This window comes from Apodemus sylvaticus, chromosome 12, assembly GCF_947179515.1.
Source record: "Apodemus sylvaticus chromosome 12, mApoSyl1.1, whole genome shotgun sequence".
NCBI lineage: Eukaryota > Metazoa > Chordata > Mammalia > Rodentia > Muridae > Apodemus > Apodemus sylvaticus.
This window is the reverse complement of record NC_067483.1, coordinates 45,671,669-45,694,883: the sequence shown is the minus strand read 5'-3', so window position 1 is coordinate 45,694,883 and position 23,215 is coordinate 45,671,669. Positions and strand designations below refer to the sequence as shown.

General features: G+C 36.7%; 1 protein-coding gene across 2 annotated transcripts in view; it reads right to left on the bottom strand.

Moving 5' to 3' along the window:
- Dennd1b (DENN domain containing 1B) overlaps nucleotides 1-23,215 on the bottom strand; it is a 209,744-nt gene that overhangs the window by 76,883 nt on the left and 109,646 nt on the right. For both annotated transcript variants that reach the window (XM_052199824.1, XM_052199825.1), the window contains 3 exons: nucleotides 15,681-15,781; nucleotides 11,115-11,160; nucleotides 5,942-6,043 (listed from right to left, as the gene is read on the bottom strand). In XM_052199824.1, the coding sequence (XP_052055784.1) occupies nucleotides 5,942-6,043; nucleotides 11,115-11,160; nucleotides 15,681-15,781 (249 nt within the window). The remainder of the gene's footprint in view (nucleotides 1-5,941; nucleotides 6,044-11,114; nucleotides 11,161-15,680; nucleotides 15,782-23,215) is intronic.

Genomic DNA, 23,215 nt, shown 5'->3' with positions numbered 1-23,215 from the left:
TATCACTTAAAGTAGAAACAGTGTTACACATCAGAATGTTCCTCATAAGATAAGAGCGTTAGACCAAACTCTGCAGTTCCTCACACTGGTGACCGAGAGATTTAGCATTCAATGAACTGACACATCATCAGTTGCCAGCCAGGCCAGGAGGAAACAATCATACTAAGTCAGAGAAGAACTCTGAGCATTACATCTCAAAACCCTGTACAATACTATGAAGGGCAAGGCCTTCAGGGACCATAAAGACTAACACCTAATTTATTTTCCCTGCATCTAAGCCTAGAACAGGTCTAGTCTCCATGTGTCAAGGAACTAGAACTGCCATGTCAATCTCTTCAACTGCACCTGTTCCTTCTCTTTATAACTTTTGTCTGCATCTACAAAACTAGAAGAGTCCCCATCTTTTAAAGGGTCTTTAAACTGAATGTTTTTTTTCATTACCACTTATTATCAGCTCTCAACAGGATATGAATGCATAGTAGGTGCTTGATGAATACATGCTGAGCCAATGAATGTGTCCAAGTGAAGTAAACAAAACTGACTGTTCCAGAGACGATGTTATCTTAACTCTACTTTTCTCAACTAGAGCATCTATGATGGGCGTCAGGATCATAATTCATTTCAAAGTTCACCAAATCAGTATGATATGAGCAAAGTTTAGAACAGTTCCAAAGAAGTGTACTCAGTATTACTCACCACAACACTGTCTTCAGTACAGGGAGTCAAGGCTTTATAGGACTAGATTAAATGGGAGAAGACTTAGACAGATGAAAATGGAAGTTTGCCATTCTATTGGCACTCCTAACTAGCAATAAGAAAGCAGAGAAGCGTGCCACTCACACAGCACAGGGGACTAGCATCCTTTAAATGAAGCCCATGGAATCCATGAGCACTTCTAGACACGAAACTTCATAAATGACAAAGAGAGGCATATATATAAAGAGATTGACTAAAGCTGGGGCTAGCTCTTACTCAAGTGAGAGAAAACAAAGACCCGTGAAATATTCATAAGCGCATCGAAGTTTGGGGACGTGTCTATTTTTCCCTGTCCTCTTCTTATATTTGAGTCCTAAATATTTAAGCTATAGAAGAAAAGAGTAGAGAAATAGCAATATCTGTAATATTTTACCTACTAGCAAATAAAAAAACCCTCTTCTTATGTTGTATATTATAGGAAAAAAATACATTCTGGATTTCTTTCTTTTTTTCCATTCTGAAAGCCAAATAAAAGTATTCTTATGTAATATTATAGATAATAACTACACTGAGATTTTTAGAAGCAAACTTCTGTGTCAAGAAATTTAAACAGAGTACCTGGATTTCTCATCAGTAATCACTCATCGAATGCTTACTAATTCATAGAGCACAATACAGAGGCAGGTCTGGCCGAGGTGCATAGCTGACGCCTGAGTCCTGGGGGCTGAGGATGAGTAGGCGTACACTTCCTCAGGGACACACTGGAGCCAGGTTTATTTCCTCAACTCTATTCTAGCCATTAAACGTTCTCCATGCTATGCTATCCTTTGAAGAAAGTCCTATTTTCTCTCCAGTATAGACTACCACAAGCATTTGCTGGAGGCTTCACTGACCACTCAGCACACTCAAGATTATAGCAGAGCAGTGGCCCACCTGGAACTAATATACTCTTGAGGGCCTTATCTTCTTTATAACAGACTGTGACATTTAACTTGTTAAAGCCTTCATGTTAAATTAGAGGATCCAGTCAATGAATTAAACATTTATTGATAATATTCATGACCACAAGAGACTAATTTATATACTTTATAATTTTAAGTTAATTTTGAAATCCTCTGAAATAGCCAATTCTTTTCTAAACTGATTCCCAAACAAATAAACTCTCTTAAATATAGCTACTCAAAAATTTAATATAAGTTCTGTGTTCTGGGGTTTTCTCTAGTTCTTCAGATTCCTCATGATTTTTGTTGACAATTGGAAAATTATGCCTTTCCTTTTTCATATCGAAATAAAATCATTAACATATTCCTTCAAAAGATATTCTAATATATAAGTGTAACAAGAGTATGAGTTTACATAAGACAATTTATAAGAAACACTTCCTAATATTTTAGTAATTTAAAAGGTTTTATGCCAAACATAGCTATCTAGTATAGCAGCCCATAAGTTTGAATAGGCACACAGTGGATGTTTGATATTTGTGATTTTAATTATACTGATTATATACATAACATTTAAAGGCAGTAGATACTTTTATAAATTTCTATCATAGGAAAAATATTTTCCAGCTATACTATTTGCAAAATGAAAAAAATTCTAAAAAATGGTGCTGAAAGAATTTAAATCAAATATATCAAGTTCTGATTCCTTCCACAAGGCAAGGATGGCAAGCTGCCTTTGAATGAACCGGCAAACCAGCTACTCATTACGGATGTGCCTGACGTCGACCGCCAGGACAGAGACACAGAGACCCACCCTACCCACTAACGCCCTGGCTATTAACAGCACGTCCGTGCTTCGATGCTCTTACCTAAAGCGAGGACATGTTCCTCAGTGGATTACAGCATCTAAAGATGCTTATGCACACTGTGGCTGTGTCCCGTCACTTCTCAGAAGCACTCATCTCTAACGCCTGGGTTACAATTGCTGGTCTTAGCACTCCTATGAAAACATATTTCCTAAATCATACTATAATTCTAATTATCAGCCTTATTTTCCAGCAAGTAAATAGGTTATGTTCTTACCTTATGAACAGAAAAAATTTCTAAATTATTATAAAATATTAAAAATGATAAAAATGAAAATGAACAGTAAAACTAAGAAACAAAATTTTAAACTGCTATACAATTAAACTAAATTTGTCTATAAATATATGAAATGAGAGTTTTCAATAGTTCATTTTCTGAAATTAAATGAACCCATTTGAAATTTCCCCTGTAATACATAATTGCGCCTTTTCCCCACTCTCATAAACACACTACAATAACACTAACTTTGATTGATGGTTACTTAATCCTAATGTTTAATTCTTTATTTCAAAATATTCTAACTACATATGTTTGAAAATGTCTACATGCAATATTATTAAAAATAAAGTCACAATATAAGCTACAACAACATGTTTCAGTGTGTCACTGTCTTCAAAAGTTTTTCTGTGAAATAATATCCTTAACATACAACATTTGAGTTCACTGTTTTTCTTTTTTTTATTCTCATTCTTTCTTCTTTTTTTTTTTATGATCCAAATCTATAGTGAAATGATGGAATCAAAAAACAAGTGTTCTTGTCAGAAAACAGGAAGAAAGGTTTTTTTTTTCCCTCCCAAAAGGAAAACAAAGGATTCCTGAAGCCTGCCCTGATTTATTTTTCCAATTTTAAATACCTTAAGAGCAGCGGAAGTGCTACTGGCGTGGTAGTATTTCTAACAGTCAATAAATCTAAAATATTATGTGTGAATATTGGAATGAAGCCATTAAGAAGATTACAGCATGCACCGCACCAGAGGGTCCACAGGAGAAAAGGGCAGTAATTCAGGACAACTGTGACCACTGACCTCTGAGCAGCCACGGCCACTGGTCAATGTGACACAGTAATAGAGTGCACATGCACACAGTCACCAGCCTGTAAGCATCATTTAAATGCTTTGCAGGATGATTTTAAAAGGGCCTCCTTTTAAATTTCAGTTAACTTCTTAACTAATCAAACAATGCCAATAGTAATACCTTTCAGGTTTCAAAACTATTTATTAATGTAAATCACACATAAAAAATTAAGTTATCATTCAGGAGTTTATCAGACCTGACTTAAAACATTTGCCATTTTAAACTGTGTTGCAACTTTATTGTGTCTCCTCCAGAGCTCTAAAAGGGCAGCCCTGGAAAACTGATGCAAAAGGGAACCTTGTTAGAGATGCTTTGAACAGCAGCCTACATTAGAAAGGCATTAATACACCTATTAATTTTCCTATTTTCACCAAATGGCTCTCGTTCGATCTCAGAGCTTTTACACCAGAGTCCTCAGCTATCCGCAAGTCTGAGGCTATCAGCCAGCAGCCTCTCTGCACTCCGAACGGGCGAGCTGGCAAGCCTCCTTTTACCTGCAGGCTCACAGTGGCAGTTAGCCTAACATGGAGCTAAGTAAGCTGTATACTGACTCTTTTGGAACCTCATATTTATATCTGTACATCTCTGAATGCCGGTTAGCATCCCTATACATTTATATCAATATCTTAATTACAAAAATTATATAAGAGAAGTACTTCTCAGTTCAAAGGAAATCCCATTGAGCTGTGACTTCAAAGGCTTGTCTCAAGGATGGAGCTCACTGCAGTACACCGATTTTAATATCATGTAGAGGAAGGCTGAGTTCCTCTCTTTCTTTTCAGTAAACAACCCTTGCTCCTCAAGCACAAGAGTAGGAAGTGTGCACAGCATATGGAAAATGTTTAGAAAAGCTGGAATGCTATTTTCATAATTTTCCAAGGAAAGCTACTGGATGGATTTCTGAATGCATAGCGAATCCCTCCCAGCAGTCTGCAGAACTCCGTAAAGCTGCATCTGGCTGCATTAGGTTAACAGGACAGCTCAGTGTCTGCTGCTCTGAGTTTGCATTGTTCACACAGAACAACTTTACTACAATGAGGACACATTTCAGTGAATGAACTTAAAGATCAGAGAATGGTTTGGCTATTGATAAGCATAAGTAATCTTACTTTGATATTGAATTCTCACTTTCCTATCACTGGCTATAAGAACAAACTAGGTGAGAAGTGGTTTATTTTTTTAATTGGCTATTTTTAATTCACTTTTTCAAACTCCTTAAAAATAAAGAGAAAATATTGCAAAGTTTACTTTCAATTCTTAAATTTTAATAACCTTCAAAAGAATGGGCATTTGAGGTTTTTTTTTTTTAAAGAAGAGAGTTATTTTAAACAGAATGATGCTATTGGGCTGGAAAGATGGCTCAGCCGTTAAAGGCTAGGCTCACAACCAAAAATGTAAGAATGATGCTATTAAGATATTTAAATAGCCACTAAATATATAGAGAAATAGCACTAGTTTGCAATTTTGCCCTATATTAAAGAGTCTAAGAGCCAAAACTAAAATTATATACTATTTAATACAAAATACAGAATATATCCTATTAAAAACTGCAAATACTACACACACACACACACACACACACACACACACACACTGCAAGATCAAAGACCCACAGAGAACTGGCACTTAATTTATCAGCTTTACAGACAAAAGACAGTTTCGTCATTTCAAAAGGATCAGATGTCTTTTATGACAAACTGGGTTTGCAGTTTAATTTACAAATAGAATTCTAAGTAAGCATTCTTTGCTCTACCAAAGCAGATGATGAGCTGTAGGTTTTCATTCTTGTGGCCCTCAGCAGGACAGGAAAGATTAAAATAAAACTGAAATAATTTAGAGAAAACAAATAAATGTTTCAGAAAGTTGAGAGAGATCAAAGCCAGAATTTTCTGACCCCAACTGTACAAGCATTTCTGATTATATTGACCAGTGCCATCAGATCATTAATTAAAAGGAAAAGCGCTGGCAGGTGGCAGGGAAGCAAGAGCCGATAATTGGCCCCTTCTTCTTCTTGCCTTCAAAAACTCTCTCATTCTTCGCAAGACATGCCACTAGGCAGACAGAATGCCTACTTTGTAATATAATGATTAAGATGAGATGAAGAGACTTGATGTTTAAAGAAACTCTACCTAATGAATGCATCTAGCTTTTTAATTATGATCCCATTTTACAATAAAGAATATGGTATTCCATTTAACATCTCAACTGCCAAGAGGAAAAAATATTAAAAATAGAGCCTACATTGATTTTTCTTACAACCCTCATATATACAGACTTTAAAGGTTCAGATACAAAGTGAAAAACTGTAACTTGAGGGTCCAGTAACAAAGATTCTTGCTCACCATGGACATTCCTGGACTTACCACATCACTGGGCAGGCTGTTCAGGTCATTAAACGGTGAGTCTAACGTGTTTGTGTCAACATTTAACACAACCACATCTTCCAATGATTTGCTTTTCACTCTCTGTTTAAAAAACACAATTATTAAAAAAAACTTATTATATTTTTCTTAGAAAATTAAGATGAGTTTGGAAACAAAAAAATATTATCTTGGTACATTCAGCTTGGGAAAATTAAAAAGGTAAATTCAACATTATAAAATAATGTAAACAACTTTGCTTTCTTAGAAAGAAAATCTGACTATAATTCATTCAGAGAGATTTGTTTAAAATGCTTACACTTGATAATTTCCTCATCTGCTACCAAATTAATATAACTGCCAAAAATTTAGCCCAACAAAAACTTGTAAAACAGATCGAGGTCCATCAAGTACAAAACTGCAGCCTGTGACAGTGGAATGTCGTCCTAGGGTACGGTCAGGTGCTTCCAGGTTTACATCTCTTATAGCATAATACACTGGAGAGATTATATTTATATAATATCTATATATAAATAATCATATTTATAATAACTATGACTACTGTTCTGACGTACATTTCAAGTGAAAAAATGTTTACGCTGCTCTACCAATATGCATCAACGAGTAGGACTAACAGTGAAATAGGAAGACTATGGAGAGACTACTATCATGTAAGTTCCCAAGCATGTTTTCATATAAATTTCTGGGTAAAGAGTAAAATTTAACAGTCCATCAGATTAGCCTACCTTTTCATGTTGTTTGAAACTTTAGTAAGAGTATCTCAGTAAGTTTACAAATAATAGCAAGCTAAAACAATTTTATCAAATTATACCTAAAGGGGAAATACTTGTAGTTTATTCTCTGTTTAACATATCTAATTAAATTACTGAATCTACAGTTATCACAACACTCGTCAGAGGTAAGTGATGCACTCAAGGAATGCACTACAGCCACAAATCCAGGATTCCACATTCATGTAGGCTTACCGGAGAGAGGCAGTAATTTCAATACAGCACCTTTATGTGTCCTTCTACACAAGGCACTTTGTCCTTTAAGTTAAGCGCATCATCATTTTTTGCTGAGAGAGAGAAAAAGAAAGGAGGTCTCTCTAAGTAGCCCTGGCTGTCCTGGAATGCTCTGTAGACCAGACCAATCTTGAACTCACAGAGGTCCTCTTGCCTCTGCCTTCCAAATGCTGTGATTAAATGAATGTTCCACTACTTAAGTGTTTCAGATTCAAAGTAATTTAACCAGTTGTTTGGTTACAAGTTGATTCCGATTGAAGTGCCTGATCCATTTGGATTTCAAGTGTTAAATTTCCTACAGAAGTGAGACTGGGGTGAGGAATTTCCATGTGATTAGAAATCCACAAGGTAGACCGTGCGTTCACAAGGGACACTGGCTCTAAAATTTGTCTTGTAAAAGATATTATGATTACTATAAATTCAGAGTTAGGAGATAGCTGCCTCCAAGTTATTATGAAAAAATCATTTTTCTGATACAATTGAAATTATATATACATGTCTATAAGCATATTTATTTCCTTTGCCTTTCAAGTGTTTGGATATATAAAAGGTTTAAACACATAACTATATTATTGAATATATTAACTATACTTTAATAATTTATAAGCAAAAATATATAATGCTACTTTTGGGACATGTTCAGTATGTTATAAAACAATGTGGCTGTCTCATGTCACAAAAACTGACATAATACATAATACTAAATCTATTTTTTCCAGTCAGAAATGGATATGTCCAAACACTCTGATATAATGACTGTGTACCATCAAAACCTTTTTGATGACATTAGCACAAAAGTCTGAATAAAAGTATTAATGTGATATATAGAGTTTTCCTATTATTTTTAGTTTCTAAGGCAGATAATAACAATATTAAATTTTATTCAAGGGACTTAATACTGAAAAGACATAGAAAATCTGCTCATAACTAATAAACTAAAACTTTAATACTGAAATAAATCGATTAAAGCAAAAGGGGGAAAGTAGGTTGCAATTTAACTACTTGAAAATACTGAGACAGGTACTCTCTTGTTTCCCTCCAAAGTGTTAGCTATCTCTTCTCTGACCTGGCATGCAAGTCAGAAATGGAGCCTCTTCCTCTGTCTCATATCGTTATATTTTTTAATGGGGTGCAGTTTAAAAGAACACATGAAAATAATTTTTTTTTCAGAAAAGTAAGAGCATAATGCTGGACGCAGAGTGAGAAGTTGGTAAGGACTGTGAAGTCTTGGGTGTGCAAGCCTCTCTCGTGTCCTGCAGAGTCACCCCTTACACACTGTGTCTATGCACATTGGGCACTGGTGTGCTGAAATGACACAGGGCAGCAGTCACAGAACCTTCCCAAGAAAACAAGGAGGCTGCCCTTGTGTCTGTAGCTTCCAAGTTACTCAGGCAAGGACTTAGTCAGCACTTACCTACACACAGAAGGCTGGGGCTCAGGGAAAAATAAAAATTATTTCCCTTATTTCAGAAATATTTTTGCAATTTGAAATGATACTTTTTCAACATTCTTTACTTACAATTGTATATAAAAAAAGAACAAGTGAAAGGGAGTTTCAAAGAACCTAAGTTTATACGTTATAAAGTCATGCTTTAGAATCTGGAGGCTTTATTCAATTAATAATAATAGTTGAGACGTGTTAGGACCAAAAAAAAAAAAAAAAAGAGAGCACTTTTTAGATTTCCTAAAATATAGTTGCAATTGGAAAAAAAGGCAGAAAATTATTCATTGTTGTCTCTTATATTTACTATGCAACTACACATATACAGTTTCAAACATGTTTTATAAAACTAATAAAATAAAATAAAATAAAAATGTTAATTTAAACCTGTTTGATGGTGGAATGGTGAAGTATCATCTTCTTATAGTTTCAGAAAATTGCCCAGAGATTTTATTTTATGTTCACGGGCATTTTGCCTGCATGTGTGTGTGCATGAGGGTGTCAGAAGCTCTGGAACTGACTTTACGGATGTGTGTGAGCTGCCATGGATGTGCTGGGAACTGAACCTGGGTCCTCCACTAGAGCAGCCAGCGTTCCTAACTACTGAGCTACTCTCAAGTTCCCGTGCACCTCGATTAAAGGAAGTTCAAAGGCACCTTCTCTGCCCGTCACCAAGCTGAACACAGGCAGATAAACAAGGGAAGCACAGCACGGAAAGACGTGGCAGCTCCACGCAGTCTAGTTATCGCTCGAAATGTCCCACTTCATTAACGAAACCAGCTGAAAGTTAGAATGCTCTTTTTCTTTAAAACAGTACTTTTCAAATATTAAAAAAAAAAAAAATCAAAAATCAATTTCAAAAGATTGATTGAGGGGAAAATAATTTAATTATATCTTCATTTTTCAAAAATTATTTTAAATTTAAACTTTATAAGTAGCCAATAAGTATGTGATAAATTAAATATCTAATGTGCTTTCTCAGCCATCATAATTTGGAAAAGACTAATTATGTGTCTTATAGGTATGTATTCCACACATAAAATTAACATAAGATCACCAAGCACTCTCTCCAACTTTAAATAATTTTCATCTCTAAGTAAATACATTATAAAATTATGTGTGCTATTAATACATTTAATGTACAAATGATGAAAATCAAACTTTATTAGTTACTAATAAGAAAAATCTGAGTAGTTAATTAAATGAAAGTCAAAGTAGTGAAATTGGGGTTATTTGCTATCTAATCCAATCACCAATAACAGCTGTCTGTTCATGCAGCAGTTCATATACGTCATCCTTGTTTTAGAGTAGTTTCTTAAAACTAATAAAATATAAGGATTCACAAATTTATCCCACTCTGACTTCAATACTAAAAAATGTTAAACCTAATAAAAATCCATTAAAATCTAAACATTAGTAACAATGAAACAAGAATTATTAGATTTTGAAAAAAAAATCCCAAACTTGAAAATAGAATTATATAATCAAAGATTTTCTTTGAATACCCAGGACATAATCCACAAATTAAATGATGTCCAAAAAGAATGGAGGAGTGGCCCCTGGTTCTGGAAAGACTCAGTGCAAGAGTATAGGGGAATTCCAGAACAGGAAAATGGGAAGGGGTAGATGGAGGAGCAGGGGGACAGAAGAGGGCTTATGGGACTTGCAGGGAGTGGGGACCCAGAAAAGGGGAAATCATTTGAAATGGATATAAAAATATATCAATAAAAAATAGAATATAATTGGAAAAAAAAGAATTGGGCTCTATTTTAGGCATAATCTTCCCAGACCAAAGCAAAGCCTAGCATTAGACACTAGTAGGAAGACACACCTAACCAGTCAGTGTGCTCATTAGCAGCTGCTGCATTATTAACATTACTCTGGACAATCGGCAACCGAGAAATTTGTTTGAGTGAAACTGACATCAGCTAGCATAATGATGCCATTCAGCTGACTCAAGCCTTATGTTTCAGCCTTTTGGTAATTAATATGCCAATCTTATAAGAAGTCCTGTCTAGAAATCTAACAGACTCAAGTGTTTACAGTTTAAGGAATTTCAGTTTAAGGATAAAGAAAGCAACAAAAATAGGGGGAAAAATCCCTACTAACTTCATCTTCCACAGTAGGACTGAAACTCTGAGCGTGGAAAGGGTATTCTTATCCTCTGCTTTCTCCTGCCTGTCACCCACAGGCAGGCCTAGCCTAGGGGACCCTTGCTCAGCACCTTAAAGACTTGAACCACAAGAATGAGCCACCATGGCTGATTAATATGTTTATTATCACGTTAAACTCACATTTTACAAATCAACTGTTAAACTGGAAATAATGAAGTATAATAGAAAAACTGACTTGGTGAATCATAAACATATAAAATTTAATTTCAAAATATTGTACCAAATATAAGGTTCAGAAAATCTCAAGTTGTAAGATATCACTGGTTCATCAGGGAACAATGATTTTCTTATTTAAAACTAACCACGTGACTTAAAGCACAACCATTCCCATAGGTGTCACAGTGTCACAGGGAAGAATACTTCATCAACTGAATGCATTGGAGGGATACTTTCTCAAAGTATTCCCTTGAGTGTTTCCATAATGCCAATCTCGTATGTCCTAGAATTAGTCAAAAATGCTTTTTTTAAAAAACCTCTTTCATCTATTACTTCTAATTAATTAGTTTTATAACTATCTTACTGTAAAAGATACTCACCTCTATGAGACTGGAGTGTATTCCAATCAGGTATGGCATTGGGGCACTAAATTAAAAATATATGTGTGTATAGATTCATATAGTTCATTAAAACTGAAACAACATTAACGTCATTCAAATGCCCACCATAAGACATTATAGATTTTCAAAATTACATAATGTTTAAAAGTTAAATTTCATCTTCTAGACCATTAATATATTTAAGGTTGGTTCATATTAAAAAAATCTCTAAATCCCTTACTTTTCAGTCAAGAGTTCTATACCTAAATAACATTTTATTTAAGAAGACTATCAGGGTGTAGGTCATATACTTGATAGCAAATAAATTCTAAATAACTATCAAAAGTATCTACATTTCTTTTACACATATTTCTTGGTCAGTGACCTATGATGTCATGGACACTCAGGCGCAACTCTGCCTCGTGTGTTCTCCCTGCTCTAGATCAGTGAGGCAAACATTTTCTATTCCTCTGTGCTCTTTCCCTCGTGCTCCTTCATAGTCATTAGACTTTCACTGCTTTTAATATAATCGTTGTAATAAAAAATTTGAAGTCTAATAATGATTTTAAATTAACTATTTCAGGTCATGACTTTGGGGCCATACAAGATCCAGGTACCAGGAAAGAAACTTGGAATGCAGAGAGAAAAGTGACACACTTCCTCCTGGATCTTACATGCCAGCAGAAAATACAGATGCTAAATCAGTTTAATATGATGCTAGAAATCATTGTTAGGAAATAGAAGATGAAATGTATTCATCTTGAAATTTCAAATTAAATTATCAAAAAAGAAAAACATGAGGGCAGACAAATGTCATAGAAATGATAAATCTGAAAACAACTTTTTAAAAACACATTTTTGGGAATTCTTTTATAGATACCTCTGACCTTTTGTACTAGTGCAAACCCTGTTTCTAAAGGACTTCTCTAATGTTCTGAGCATCACTGCTACTGCACAACTGCTCAGTCTCCTACATCTGCACTTCGCTGCAGAAAAGCGGTAACAGGGGATGTTACCAGACATCCTGACCACTGCAGACTTTTCAAGTCATCTCAGAAAGTTAAGAATGACTTAACAGTAATACACATACATACATACATATATACGTGTATACATACATACATACATACATACATACAAGCAAGATCCCTGAAACTATAAGCTATGTAGTTTCTCATTACTATGTACATGTGATATTTCATTACTACTCTAGTAATTCACATTACGAGTTGTCTTTGCTTTTTGTAGTTCCTAAGACAAGTAGGATCACTCAATCGCTGTACAGTTTATTTTTTTTCTTAGTAGTTTTTAGCAAAATCCACAATGTACACATGCTTGAACTAATACACTGGAGTATAATTTTCTAAAATCATAATTGACAAAGTTCAGTTTTGATAGAGTCAGATGGATTGGTGTTTCTTTCCCACTAGATGGTATACATCCTACCACGGCATTAGCCAAGTCTCCTGGAAAGTCATTGTGCAGTCCTACTTTGATGAGGGTTTTGGTACATGATTATTGACCAAGATGCTCTATTATCCACATGTAAAGCTGTCTCAGGGTCTGCTGTCTGGGGAATTATTTAGAAAAGACAGTACAGAAGGCTCAAAACTAATTCTTCTTTGTGATAGAACTTTACTCAAAATTACTTTTTTTTTCCCTTTCTAAGCTTACTTACAGAGAAGTTGCCCTGACACATACTATTGCAGCAATCAGGCAGTCTGAAAGAATGTGGTTTTTTAAATTTTTTTCTTTGAAGCTAAATTTGAATATTTCAAAGAAATAATCAGAGAAGCCAACTAAATGACCAACTTAAGAACTAATTGAACAAATAAAAATCTATCATAATCCTGGTGGTCTGGCAGCCACACTTCTTCCAATACACTTCATAGTTTTTGAGTATATGACAATAGATGTGCCATAGTGGAGTACTGTTGTTTTGTTTAAGAAGAAAACACACTTCCTCCCAAGAGCTTTTCTCAACATAGCAGGAGTGCTGTTCACTACTGCTCTAGATGCCTGCCACCTGTGTCTCTTTTGTGTGACAACTGCTCTGGAATGTTATACGACTATTCTATACTTGGATGTATAGAGAGAGCTGTACACATAGCCATGTATATACATTTTGTACTTGTAGTGAATAAACAAGAAAGGAAGCTTATTCATTGCAATACATATTCACAGTTTGCCAAATAGGTGGTCTTTAAATGTTGGATAGGTGAGTGGGTGGGTGGATGGGTGGGTTGGTGGGTAGACAAATGGATGAATAGATGAATGGACCAACAATATAGTAAAATTGTCAAAGGACCAAGATGTGATATTCATCTATGGTCACAAGAGGGCATTATGGCCCTCCAAAGTCTTGGGCACATCACCAACGCCTGGTACAAACATAGATATGTTTGTACTATGTCAAGATTTGCAATATCCCAATCATTCTGAAAAGTTAACCAAGATATATGTACTCCTCAGAAAATGTGGGCCCCATTTGGGATTTGGTGTGAGATATGTGTTCAATGACCTTGAGACCCACGGAAATAGTTTTTCTTCCTTCAGCATATATCAGTATAATCCTAATTCAAGAATATAAATAGAGAATCACTTTCCTAGGCAACTGCTCAATCTACCATATTTTCTGATAATAGAAGGAAATTATATAGATGGGTAGACACAAAGCTGAGACTATCATGTGACTTTAAGATTCGGAAGGTTTCACGTAATACCTTGTATGAGCACTACTCTCTACTCTGAACTAAGGAGTACCTGGCATGAAGGCCAGGACTGTTTCTAAGCATTAGAAGCAAGCAATCAAGCAAGTGACAAGAGAGAAAAGGGGAGGAGCTTTTAGTACTTATAGTAGAAGCAGCAGTAAAGATTTGATAGCTGGATCAGAATCAAGAAAAAGTTCTGGAAAGAATTTGTGCATTACTGAATATTTTTAAATTAACTTTTAGAAAATTTAAATACGTAACACTACAAAGAATTGACCTCAAATGTGTGTTATCATAGGCAGCCAGAACTCGTAAGCAAAAAAAATTATGATGCAACTAATATTGCAAAAATATAATTCTAGCACTAGTTCTCAAAATGATTTTAATTGTATAAAACTTATAGGAAAGAGATATTTGAATGTGTAGTTTTAGAGTGTTGTATATAAAAATCTATTGTCTTGGTCAAAATGAATGAACTACATTCTTTGAATAAGAAAAGAGATTTTAAGTATGTTGGTCAAAGGAAAACTCTAAAATGAATAACAGGAAAGCTTACTCATTGATCTGGCTTTCAACTTGAGATTTGTTGTGTATTGCACTTCACAATATAATTAAATTACATCCTGTAGTCTCCCAAACTATTTATCCTCTCAGGTTCCCCAAGGAAAGAGCAGCAGCGGTGAGTCACTGCCTACCTACTGCACAGCATGAGCAATCCTACTACTACACTATGGAAACACATGCTACAGCAGTGTTGTCAATCTGGAAAAGTACATGCACTGTTCTGAAGCCGGCTTGTCAAAGAAACCTAATAGAGCACCTACCAATTCTTTGTATAAAGATGGTATATTTAAATAATAACATCCCTTAAATAAATAATATCTTTCATGAAAATTTTAAATAACTACATCAATTCCAAAGAACTTTGATTTTTACTAATATGGGCTTTTAGATATAAGGAAACTATCAATGCCAAATGATTTCTCTTCTTCTCTTTCCGTCTTTGCCCTGCCGTGTGTATGGGGGGAGGGGGTATGAATCATACATGTATACAAATGCCATCATTTGAAGAAAGAAATCTCAACAAATTTATTTAAAATTAAGCTCTGCCTGCAAGTGATTATAAGATTAAAACAATTCTTTACCCTCCAATACCAAAGCTATTGCACTGGAGTCCAGCTCTTCTGTTGCTTCACCAAATACAGTCAGAGCTTCTGCTCCACAATCTATCTACTCCTTGTCTAGCCTTAAAATATACAAGCCTTGCTAGATTCCAGTCCGAGAGAACAAGGAGGCCAGTGGCCATTGTTCTAGTTTCAACTGGCCCGAGGGAACTCAGATTACTGAGTTCATAAGGAGCTGTCTCAAAAGCCAGCCGGTTCTCACAGTTGGCTTTCACACTTTCCACACTGTTTTCATGTTTGCTTTAGGCTGGAACTATGCCTTATACAAGACTCAGACCTCTCTGACAATGCTGGTTGTAGAGTGCTACTAAAGAGAGGTGTAAAGGAGAAGCTGCTGACTGGGAAAGGTACGGAAGCTCACCCTGATAGCGCACAATGGATTATGGGTAGATTAGAACCCTTGGATAATCTTTGAGCCACAAAATTATATTTTATTTCTTACTTACACATTGGTTTTCTAAATAACTATTGAAGAAATTTACAAAATTTAAAGAATTATGCTTGTCAAATCTGAATTTTTACCTTTGGGGGGAAATGCTCTGATAGGTACTAAAGTGCTCTTTAATACTTACAATCAATCTGAAAGTCAAGTTTCTGTGGTTTCTTTAATCTATACCGACCATAATCGAAAGGTCTTTTCCGACGGTGAAATCTGGCAAAGGCCAGCTTACCAGCAGTAGTCCAGCAGGTGTGGAGGAAGCACAGGGATATATATGTGTTGCCAGTACATCGGGTAGAGCAGAGCAGCGGATCCGTGGATACAGGCAGTTAACTACAATGCACAGAAGGGTAACAGTGAGGAGGAGCTGCTGACCCTCGAAACACAAAGGCATGTTCCAGTATCAGCGATGAGTGATCATCACAGGGCCATTTCCACAGTGACCTAGCTCACACTGTTTGTACCAAGTCTACATGTAAACGTCTGTGTCTCAAAGGTCCCTCTGAGAAACACACAAACAGAAAAGAGGTTTCTTGGGAATCATATGCAGATTGCTATATTCAACTTGAAAACATAGTTAGGGTCAAATTTTGGACCATAAATAAAATTTGAACTGAAAAAAAATCAGTGAGTCTCTTAGAAAATATTGCAGGAAATGACAATTTGTGCGGCACAGTTTGCGCATCACTCAGATTAATACAACACGATTAAATATGGGAAGAAGAGAGGCTGGAAGCTCCTGAGGGATATCATTAGGGCAAATTGCCAAAGAATGAAACATGAGCCAGGCAGGAGAGCCTGGAAGCTGCACTGATACCAGGGGACTTGGCGTTCGACAGTTGGAGCTTCAGGAACGTGTGACCCGTGGGTTATGGTATCAGGAGACTCTGCTCTCTGACACACAGAATGTCACGATTGACCAGCAAGCTGCCCAAGCTTGGCAGCTGTACTGCAGGAAGCCGAGGATATCATAATTTCATATTTAAACTGCTCACTCCAGATTAACATTTTGTTTCCTAGCTTTATATCACAGCAGCTGCAATTACACTGTTGCTACTTTAGAGGTAATTGCCATTTTAATTGTTGTGTTTTGGCAAGCAGTTAATTAAAAGAATTTTAATGCTTAACAAAGGGATACCATTTTTTTTCTCTCTAACTAATCCTCATTCACATTATTTTCTGTGTGGCTTTTATTTTTAAAATGATTACAGCTATAAAGTATATTCTTGGTAATTAAAGGAGTAATTAATCCAGTGTTCCTTTTCATTGTGTCAGTGATTTCCTACAGTCTCTATGTCAAGGGTCCCAAAGAAGCCCATTTAGTTAACTTGAAAGTAAGAATCTTCTAAAACTTTATGAAAATGAACCATATGCTTTCCATGAGAAAGTAGCTCCATCTTTTTGAAAGACAAAATATACACAAAATAACTACATTTAAAACAATACATGTACTCAGAGCAGTCAAAATCTCATTAACAGCGCCACTGTTCTACATGTAAGTGTAAAATGGCTTTATTCAATAAGAATCAATTATGATAGTGTGATCTCAAACGTTACAATTTTCAATCACCTTTTTCATGTATATTAGGTATTTTCCAGTACGACTTTTATCAATGTTTCATGACAAATAATGCAGTCTGACTCAGACTCTGATACCAAACCAGAAGCCCACAAGTACCTTGCACACACGCTTTGTTAGTTTCTCACAGCAATCTTTCAATAAATAATATTTTTAATTCCTTAATTACAGCAAACACTATGCCACTAGGAGGCATTCAAATACTTCTATTTAACAAGGAGAGACCAAGGATCTGCGTAGATTATAAAGCAGATTAGAGACTGAAAACAAGGCTGAACTGCACACTCATTCTCCAAGAGCTTTCAGACGCTGGTTATAAACTGTGCAGTTTAAGTCTTTCTAAGCTAACAGAGTTTGCATCCCTTTGAAAAGCATAGCTATATGCTTTGTTCAGGTGGAAACACATTACTTTTGTAACATCTCATTTAAATTTTAAAAAGGAAAGCTTTCCTTTCTTATTGAGAAAAGAGCATGAAGCGATAGAAGTTACCTACAGAGGAGGCCCCGCCACACTGGCAGGGTCTCAGTGAGCGCACAGGCTGCAGCCAGCCAAGCCCGTAGCTACCCTGCCCATAGCCAGGGCTCATCAACATGCTATGCAACGTTCACCAACAAGCAACGGCATTGCGTTGTGGGAGGGATGGGCTTCTCAGAAGATGGCTTCTAAGACCATAACCACTGCGTCACAAATCCCCACACTGTCCAGCATTCGGCTAGTCAGGCCTACCAGAGAACTATCATACAGCCCTTGGGAACGTTCCAGACAAAAGAACAGGGAAGAGGAGAAGGTAAGAACATAAGACAATCTCTTTTCAGCTCATGTCTGCTTTAGTGAACCCCACTGCATCACTTGAATGAATGTACATACCACAGGGCTTATTTATCCACTATACATAAACTTAGGCTTACGTAGGTCCATAAGGAATTATACTTTCCCAATGATAGCAATATTAATTAAAAGTTGTTCAAGTATGACATTTGAGTACATACTTATGAATACAGAAAACCAAAGGAGATCCAACATGCACTATTCAACCAACAGTACACAAGAGCTGTGAAATTTTAATAATTGAGCAATTATTATAACATGAAATTGAAGAGAAGGCACCAAAGTTACAAGTAAATACAATCACAATTATAAGAAAATAAATGACACTAAGAAACTAAAGACACACATATAGGTTGAATGAAATCTAGCACTCAGTTTACCAAATGTAGAGCTCAGGGACTACTGACAAGCTGCTGCAGGGCCTACGACTCCTCACGCTCACATCGGCTGCTCTCAAGGGTCTGATCACTAACGTAAAAAGTTTACAGTAGATGTGCTATAAGCACTCTTTGTCACGGGTCAAAAACCCTTTATACTTAGATGACATGAATTATATTATTTCATATTCTTAGTCAAAGATTCTTATCTGAACCAGATGGCTTATAGTATGTATATAGTCTACCAACAAAATATATCCAAATATTAAGTCTAAGTGTTTTGAAGCCTGCTATTAGTTATGAAATAAGAAAAATCATAACATTTCTTTGCTTACACCAGAAAAAAATATTACCTTCTATATGCTATCCCACAAGACAAAGACACAATGCTAAACACATACAGAGACCCAGTCTTCATGACGTTTACATGTGGGGAAGGCTAACAGTAAGACAACATTGCAAGTTGAGCATCCTTATCTAAAATCTCCAAACCCCAAAAGACTCCAAATTCTTTTATTTTTTTTTAAATGCCAATATGACATTAAGTGGAAAACTTCACACCTGACCTCATGTAGCAGGTTCCAGTCAAAGTGCATGTATACTAAAAATATTGTTTAAGAGTACCTTCAGGTTTCCTATCCAAGGAATATATGAAAGTTGAACGAATTCTGTTGAGATTCAAATGCTATACTCAAATATTTCATAATGTACTGCATTATTTCTGACACAGGATCTGGTATTGCATATTTCAGACACAGGATATTCAACCTGTCAGAAATGCTATGAAGAAATCTAAAGCAGTGGACATACAGAATAACAGAGACGCTTGTGTAGACAGAGGACTGTGGGACAACTCGGATGTGACTAAATGGGGCCCATGTAAAGTAAGAGAACAAACAGTCTTGTGAACCTGGGGAGAACATTCTCTGTGAATGAAGCACAGCAGTCAACATCCTGCCACAGAACATATGTGGTCTCGCACAGAGCAATGGGGATGCTGTTCGGAGTAGACAGAGCATGCAGAAGATGGGAAGAAATGAGATCTGGCAGGAAGTGGATCAGCTGCAGAGGATGGCAAAGAGTCTACATTTAACCCTTCCACAATTGTAAAGAGAGGGAATCATGTAAATACAGCACTAAGTTGCCAAAATAAAGACAATAAAGGAGTGCTAAGGAAACTATATATGCCAGAACATTTGTGCGGGAGTGAATTGAGACCAGTAACAAGCCAAGGAAGAAGAATCATCTGTGTGCTTTACAATTAATAAATCTCACAGCTCAATAGTCTTTCAGTAGATTAATACTTACTACCCAAGGATGCTAAGAATCTACATTACTACTAGCTAGCAATTTCTTTAATCCATCAGTTATTTCTTTAATATCAGAATCAAGAGATTATCATAAAGAAATATTTGGGCAAATAGAGATTTTACCTATGGCAAAGACATGTTCACAGCAAAATGCACAAACCATACAGTCCTCCCATATCTTCACACATCCATAATCTTTGCCATTATCAATATCTCTAGCAGGGCACTATTTATTGTTAGGGAGCTTATATGAACACAGTGCTGATGCTACAGTCTTCTCCCGCTGTTCTATACTCTAAGGATGTGAACAAGTTTCCAATGATTCCTAACAATATTATATTACCATAAGACATATATTAAATAATTAAGCATAAGCCCCCAAAGTATACAAAAGAACTATAGAGGCAAAACTGCAATTATGAAAGAAAAATAATAACTAAATTAATTGGAGGGTTAGCCCTGCCCATGAATAAAAAGACAAAATCTTGAAGATAAGAGTTTTTCCAAAATTGATCTACTGAGTCAGTGAAATCAAATCCCCAGAGCACTGTTTTCTGTACATCTATAAGTTGACTACTATTTATATGAAAAGCAAAATCCAAGATAGCAAGTATATTCTTAAAAGAGAAAAACAAGGTTGGAAGCCACAGACTACCTGGTTTTCAAATGCAAGTGTAATGCCACAGAGATGAAGACAGGTTATAGTACCGAAAGCAGCCAGCTGTGCTGAACAGAAGAGATACAATCAGCTGATCTACGACAAAGACCCATACACAGTCACATTGTGTAATGGCAGTTTTTTCAACAGATAGCGTTGGAACAACTAGACTTACTGAGTCAAGCCTTACGCCTTTCACAAAATTTGACTTAAACAGATCACAGGCCTCAATGTAAAGTGCAAATCAAAAAGGTAGCATGGCAGAAAAATCTATATGTCCTAGGTCTTGACGTTTCGATAAGACACCAAAAGCATGGTACATATCAGAGAGACCTGAGAAGCTAAACTTAAAGCAAATGTATGTTCTCAGGGCTGAGTATGCAAGTCAGTGGTAGAGCATTTACCCACATGGGCAAGGCCCTTGAATCAGTCCTTACCGTCACAAAAGGAACTTACAAACAGAACCCTACAGATTTATTTGTAAACAAAATATGGAACAGGGGCTGGACAGATGGCTCAGCGTTTAAAAGCACTGACTGCTCTTCTGAAGGTTCTGAGTTCAAATCCCAGCAACCACAGGTGGCTCACAACCATCCGTAATGAGATCTGATGTCCTCTTCAGGTGCATCCAAAGACAGATACAGAGTACTTACATATAACAATAAATAAATCTTTTTTTTAAAGATTTTTATTTATTTTATATATGTGATGAGTACACTGTAGCTATCTTCATACTCCAGAAGAGTGCATTGATCTCATTACAGATGGTTGTGAGCCACCATGTGGTTGCTGGGATTTGAACTCATGACCTCTGGAAGAGCAGTCAGTGCTCTTAACCACTGAGCCATCTCTCCAGCCCATAAATCTTTAAAAAAGAAAAAAAAAATGGAACAGATGGAAAGAAGGAGTGGAGAGGAGGGAGGGAAGGAGAGAGGAAGCAGAGATGAGGGCCTGACTTGTAAACCGCAGGGAAAGACATAGCTGAAACGTCTTTCTAGACCTTTCAGCAATAAGAAAACTTAATGAACACAGGCTTGAGACCTGAACACACTCCATCAAAGAGTATACACCCATGGCAGCTAAGCATGCTGCCACTTCTTGAGGGGAAGACACAAACAGGCGGCCTCACTCATCACAAGGCTATCTCCACTGGTGGCCCAAGCCCACAGCCCTGACAACACGGGAGAAAGTGCTCTGCGACGGCAGCTTTCAGTCACTTCCGGCATGCATGCAGATGAAATGGCCACTCCAGAGGACAGCTGGGTAGCTTTGCTTCCTTTCTAAAAATCGTTGTTAAAACAACAAACTATTTCACATTTCATTCCCTTCTCCACTCCCCTAGAATGTCATGATAGTCCATCAGGACTACTCTAAGGAAATATTTTAGAAAACAGCATTTATAAACATAAGACATTATCAGAGGTCTGGAGACTGAGAAGTCAAGATCTGGAAGCTGGTAGATAAGTTGTCTGGTGGGAGCCACGTTTCCGCTCCACACATGGCACCTTTGCTGCAATCATACAGAAGGGAAGTGTGCAGATATAAGAGAGGATGCCCCCCCCCCCTTAGGAGCACTAAATCATTTCATGAGTTTTCTTGCCTTAGTTAGGATTTCTATTGCTGAAGAGACACCATGGCCATGGCAACTAACGCTCTTTCTTTCCTTCTTTCTTTCTCCTCCTTTCTTTCTTCCTTTCTTTCTTTCATCTCTTTCTTTCATTTCAATTAACTTTTTAAAAATTTTATTTATATATTTACATCCCAAATGCTCCCCCATCCCAGTCCACTCTTCCAGGGTTCCTCTTCCCATTCCCCCTTCCCTTCGCCTCTAAGAGGTTATCTGCCCCTCCCCCATGCCCCCACACCCATATTCCCCCACCCTGGTGCACCAAGCCTCTTCCACTGAGGCCAGATAAGGCAGCCCTCTGCTGCATATGTCCATGGCAACTTTTATAAAGGAAACACTTAACTGGGGCTGGCTTACAGTTTCAGAGTTTTATTCCACTATCACCATGGTAGCACACGGTGGGTGGCATGAGGGCAGATACTGTGCTGGAGAAGAAGCTGAGAGTTCTACATCTTGATCCATAAGCAAAAGGAGGAGACTGTTCCACACTGGGTGGAGGTTGGATACAGGAGACTCCAAGCCCAGCCCCAGAGTGACACACGTCCTCCAACAAGGCTACTCCAAGAAGATCCCACTTAATAGTACCACTCCCAATGGGACATTCAGACAGGATTATATGAGGACCAACCTGTTGGTTCCCATTTCAAAGCCTGTTCAATAGTAATTTGGGTACATTTGCTTTAAGGACAACGTGGGAACCCTGTCTTTGAGGTCCAGGGAAGGTACATTTCTTTTTATTCCACTACAAACTCCCTTACATCTTCATATTTGGCTTCTTCCCTCACAAGCACTTACACTGTACTTAGAAGATGGTGGGATTCCCATGTAGAGAACACAATCATGCAATTTTCCCTTATTAAAGAAAAACTGAATAGAAGAATTACTGTTTGTGACTAGAAAGAACTCTTTATTCAGATCTGTTTTTGTCGTTTTGCTTTTAGCAAACATGATTTTATTCTATATCTTGTCTCCTCTGAGTGTCTTCTCTTCTACACATTACACATGTGTGTTATGCATATGTACCATGGAGAGTTACATACAGTAATCACATAATGCAGCCTAGACACGCTATAAATTCCTTTTAAGAATTCAACTTTTTATGAACTAAAGTATGAAGAACCATCTTTGCATTCCACAAGAACCCAGTGTGTGTTTTCTTTGTGGCTGCAAACATCAGCCTTCTGTGGTTCTTGGGAGTATGAAAATGAAGGAGGATGGATAGCAAGAAGCCACATGTACCAATCATAGCCTCAGGACCAGTTACAGAACACACACAGCAATTCCACTTTTGGAGCAGACGAAAATGGACAGTGAATACAAAATTATTCTTACTGAGAGAGAGTCCTACATCTACTTCTTACTATATGAAGGCCAAAAGAATCCCAAG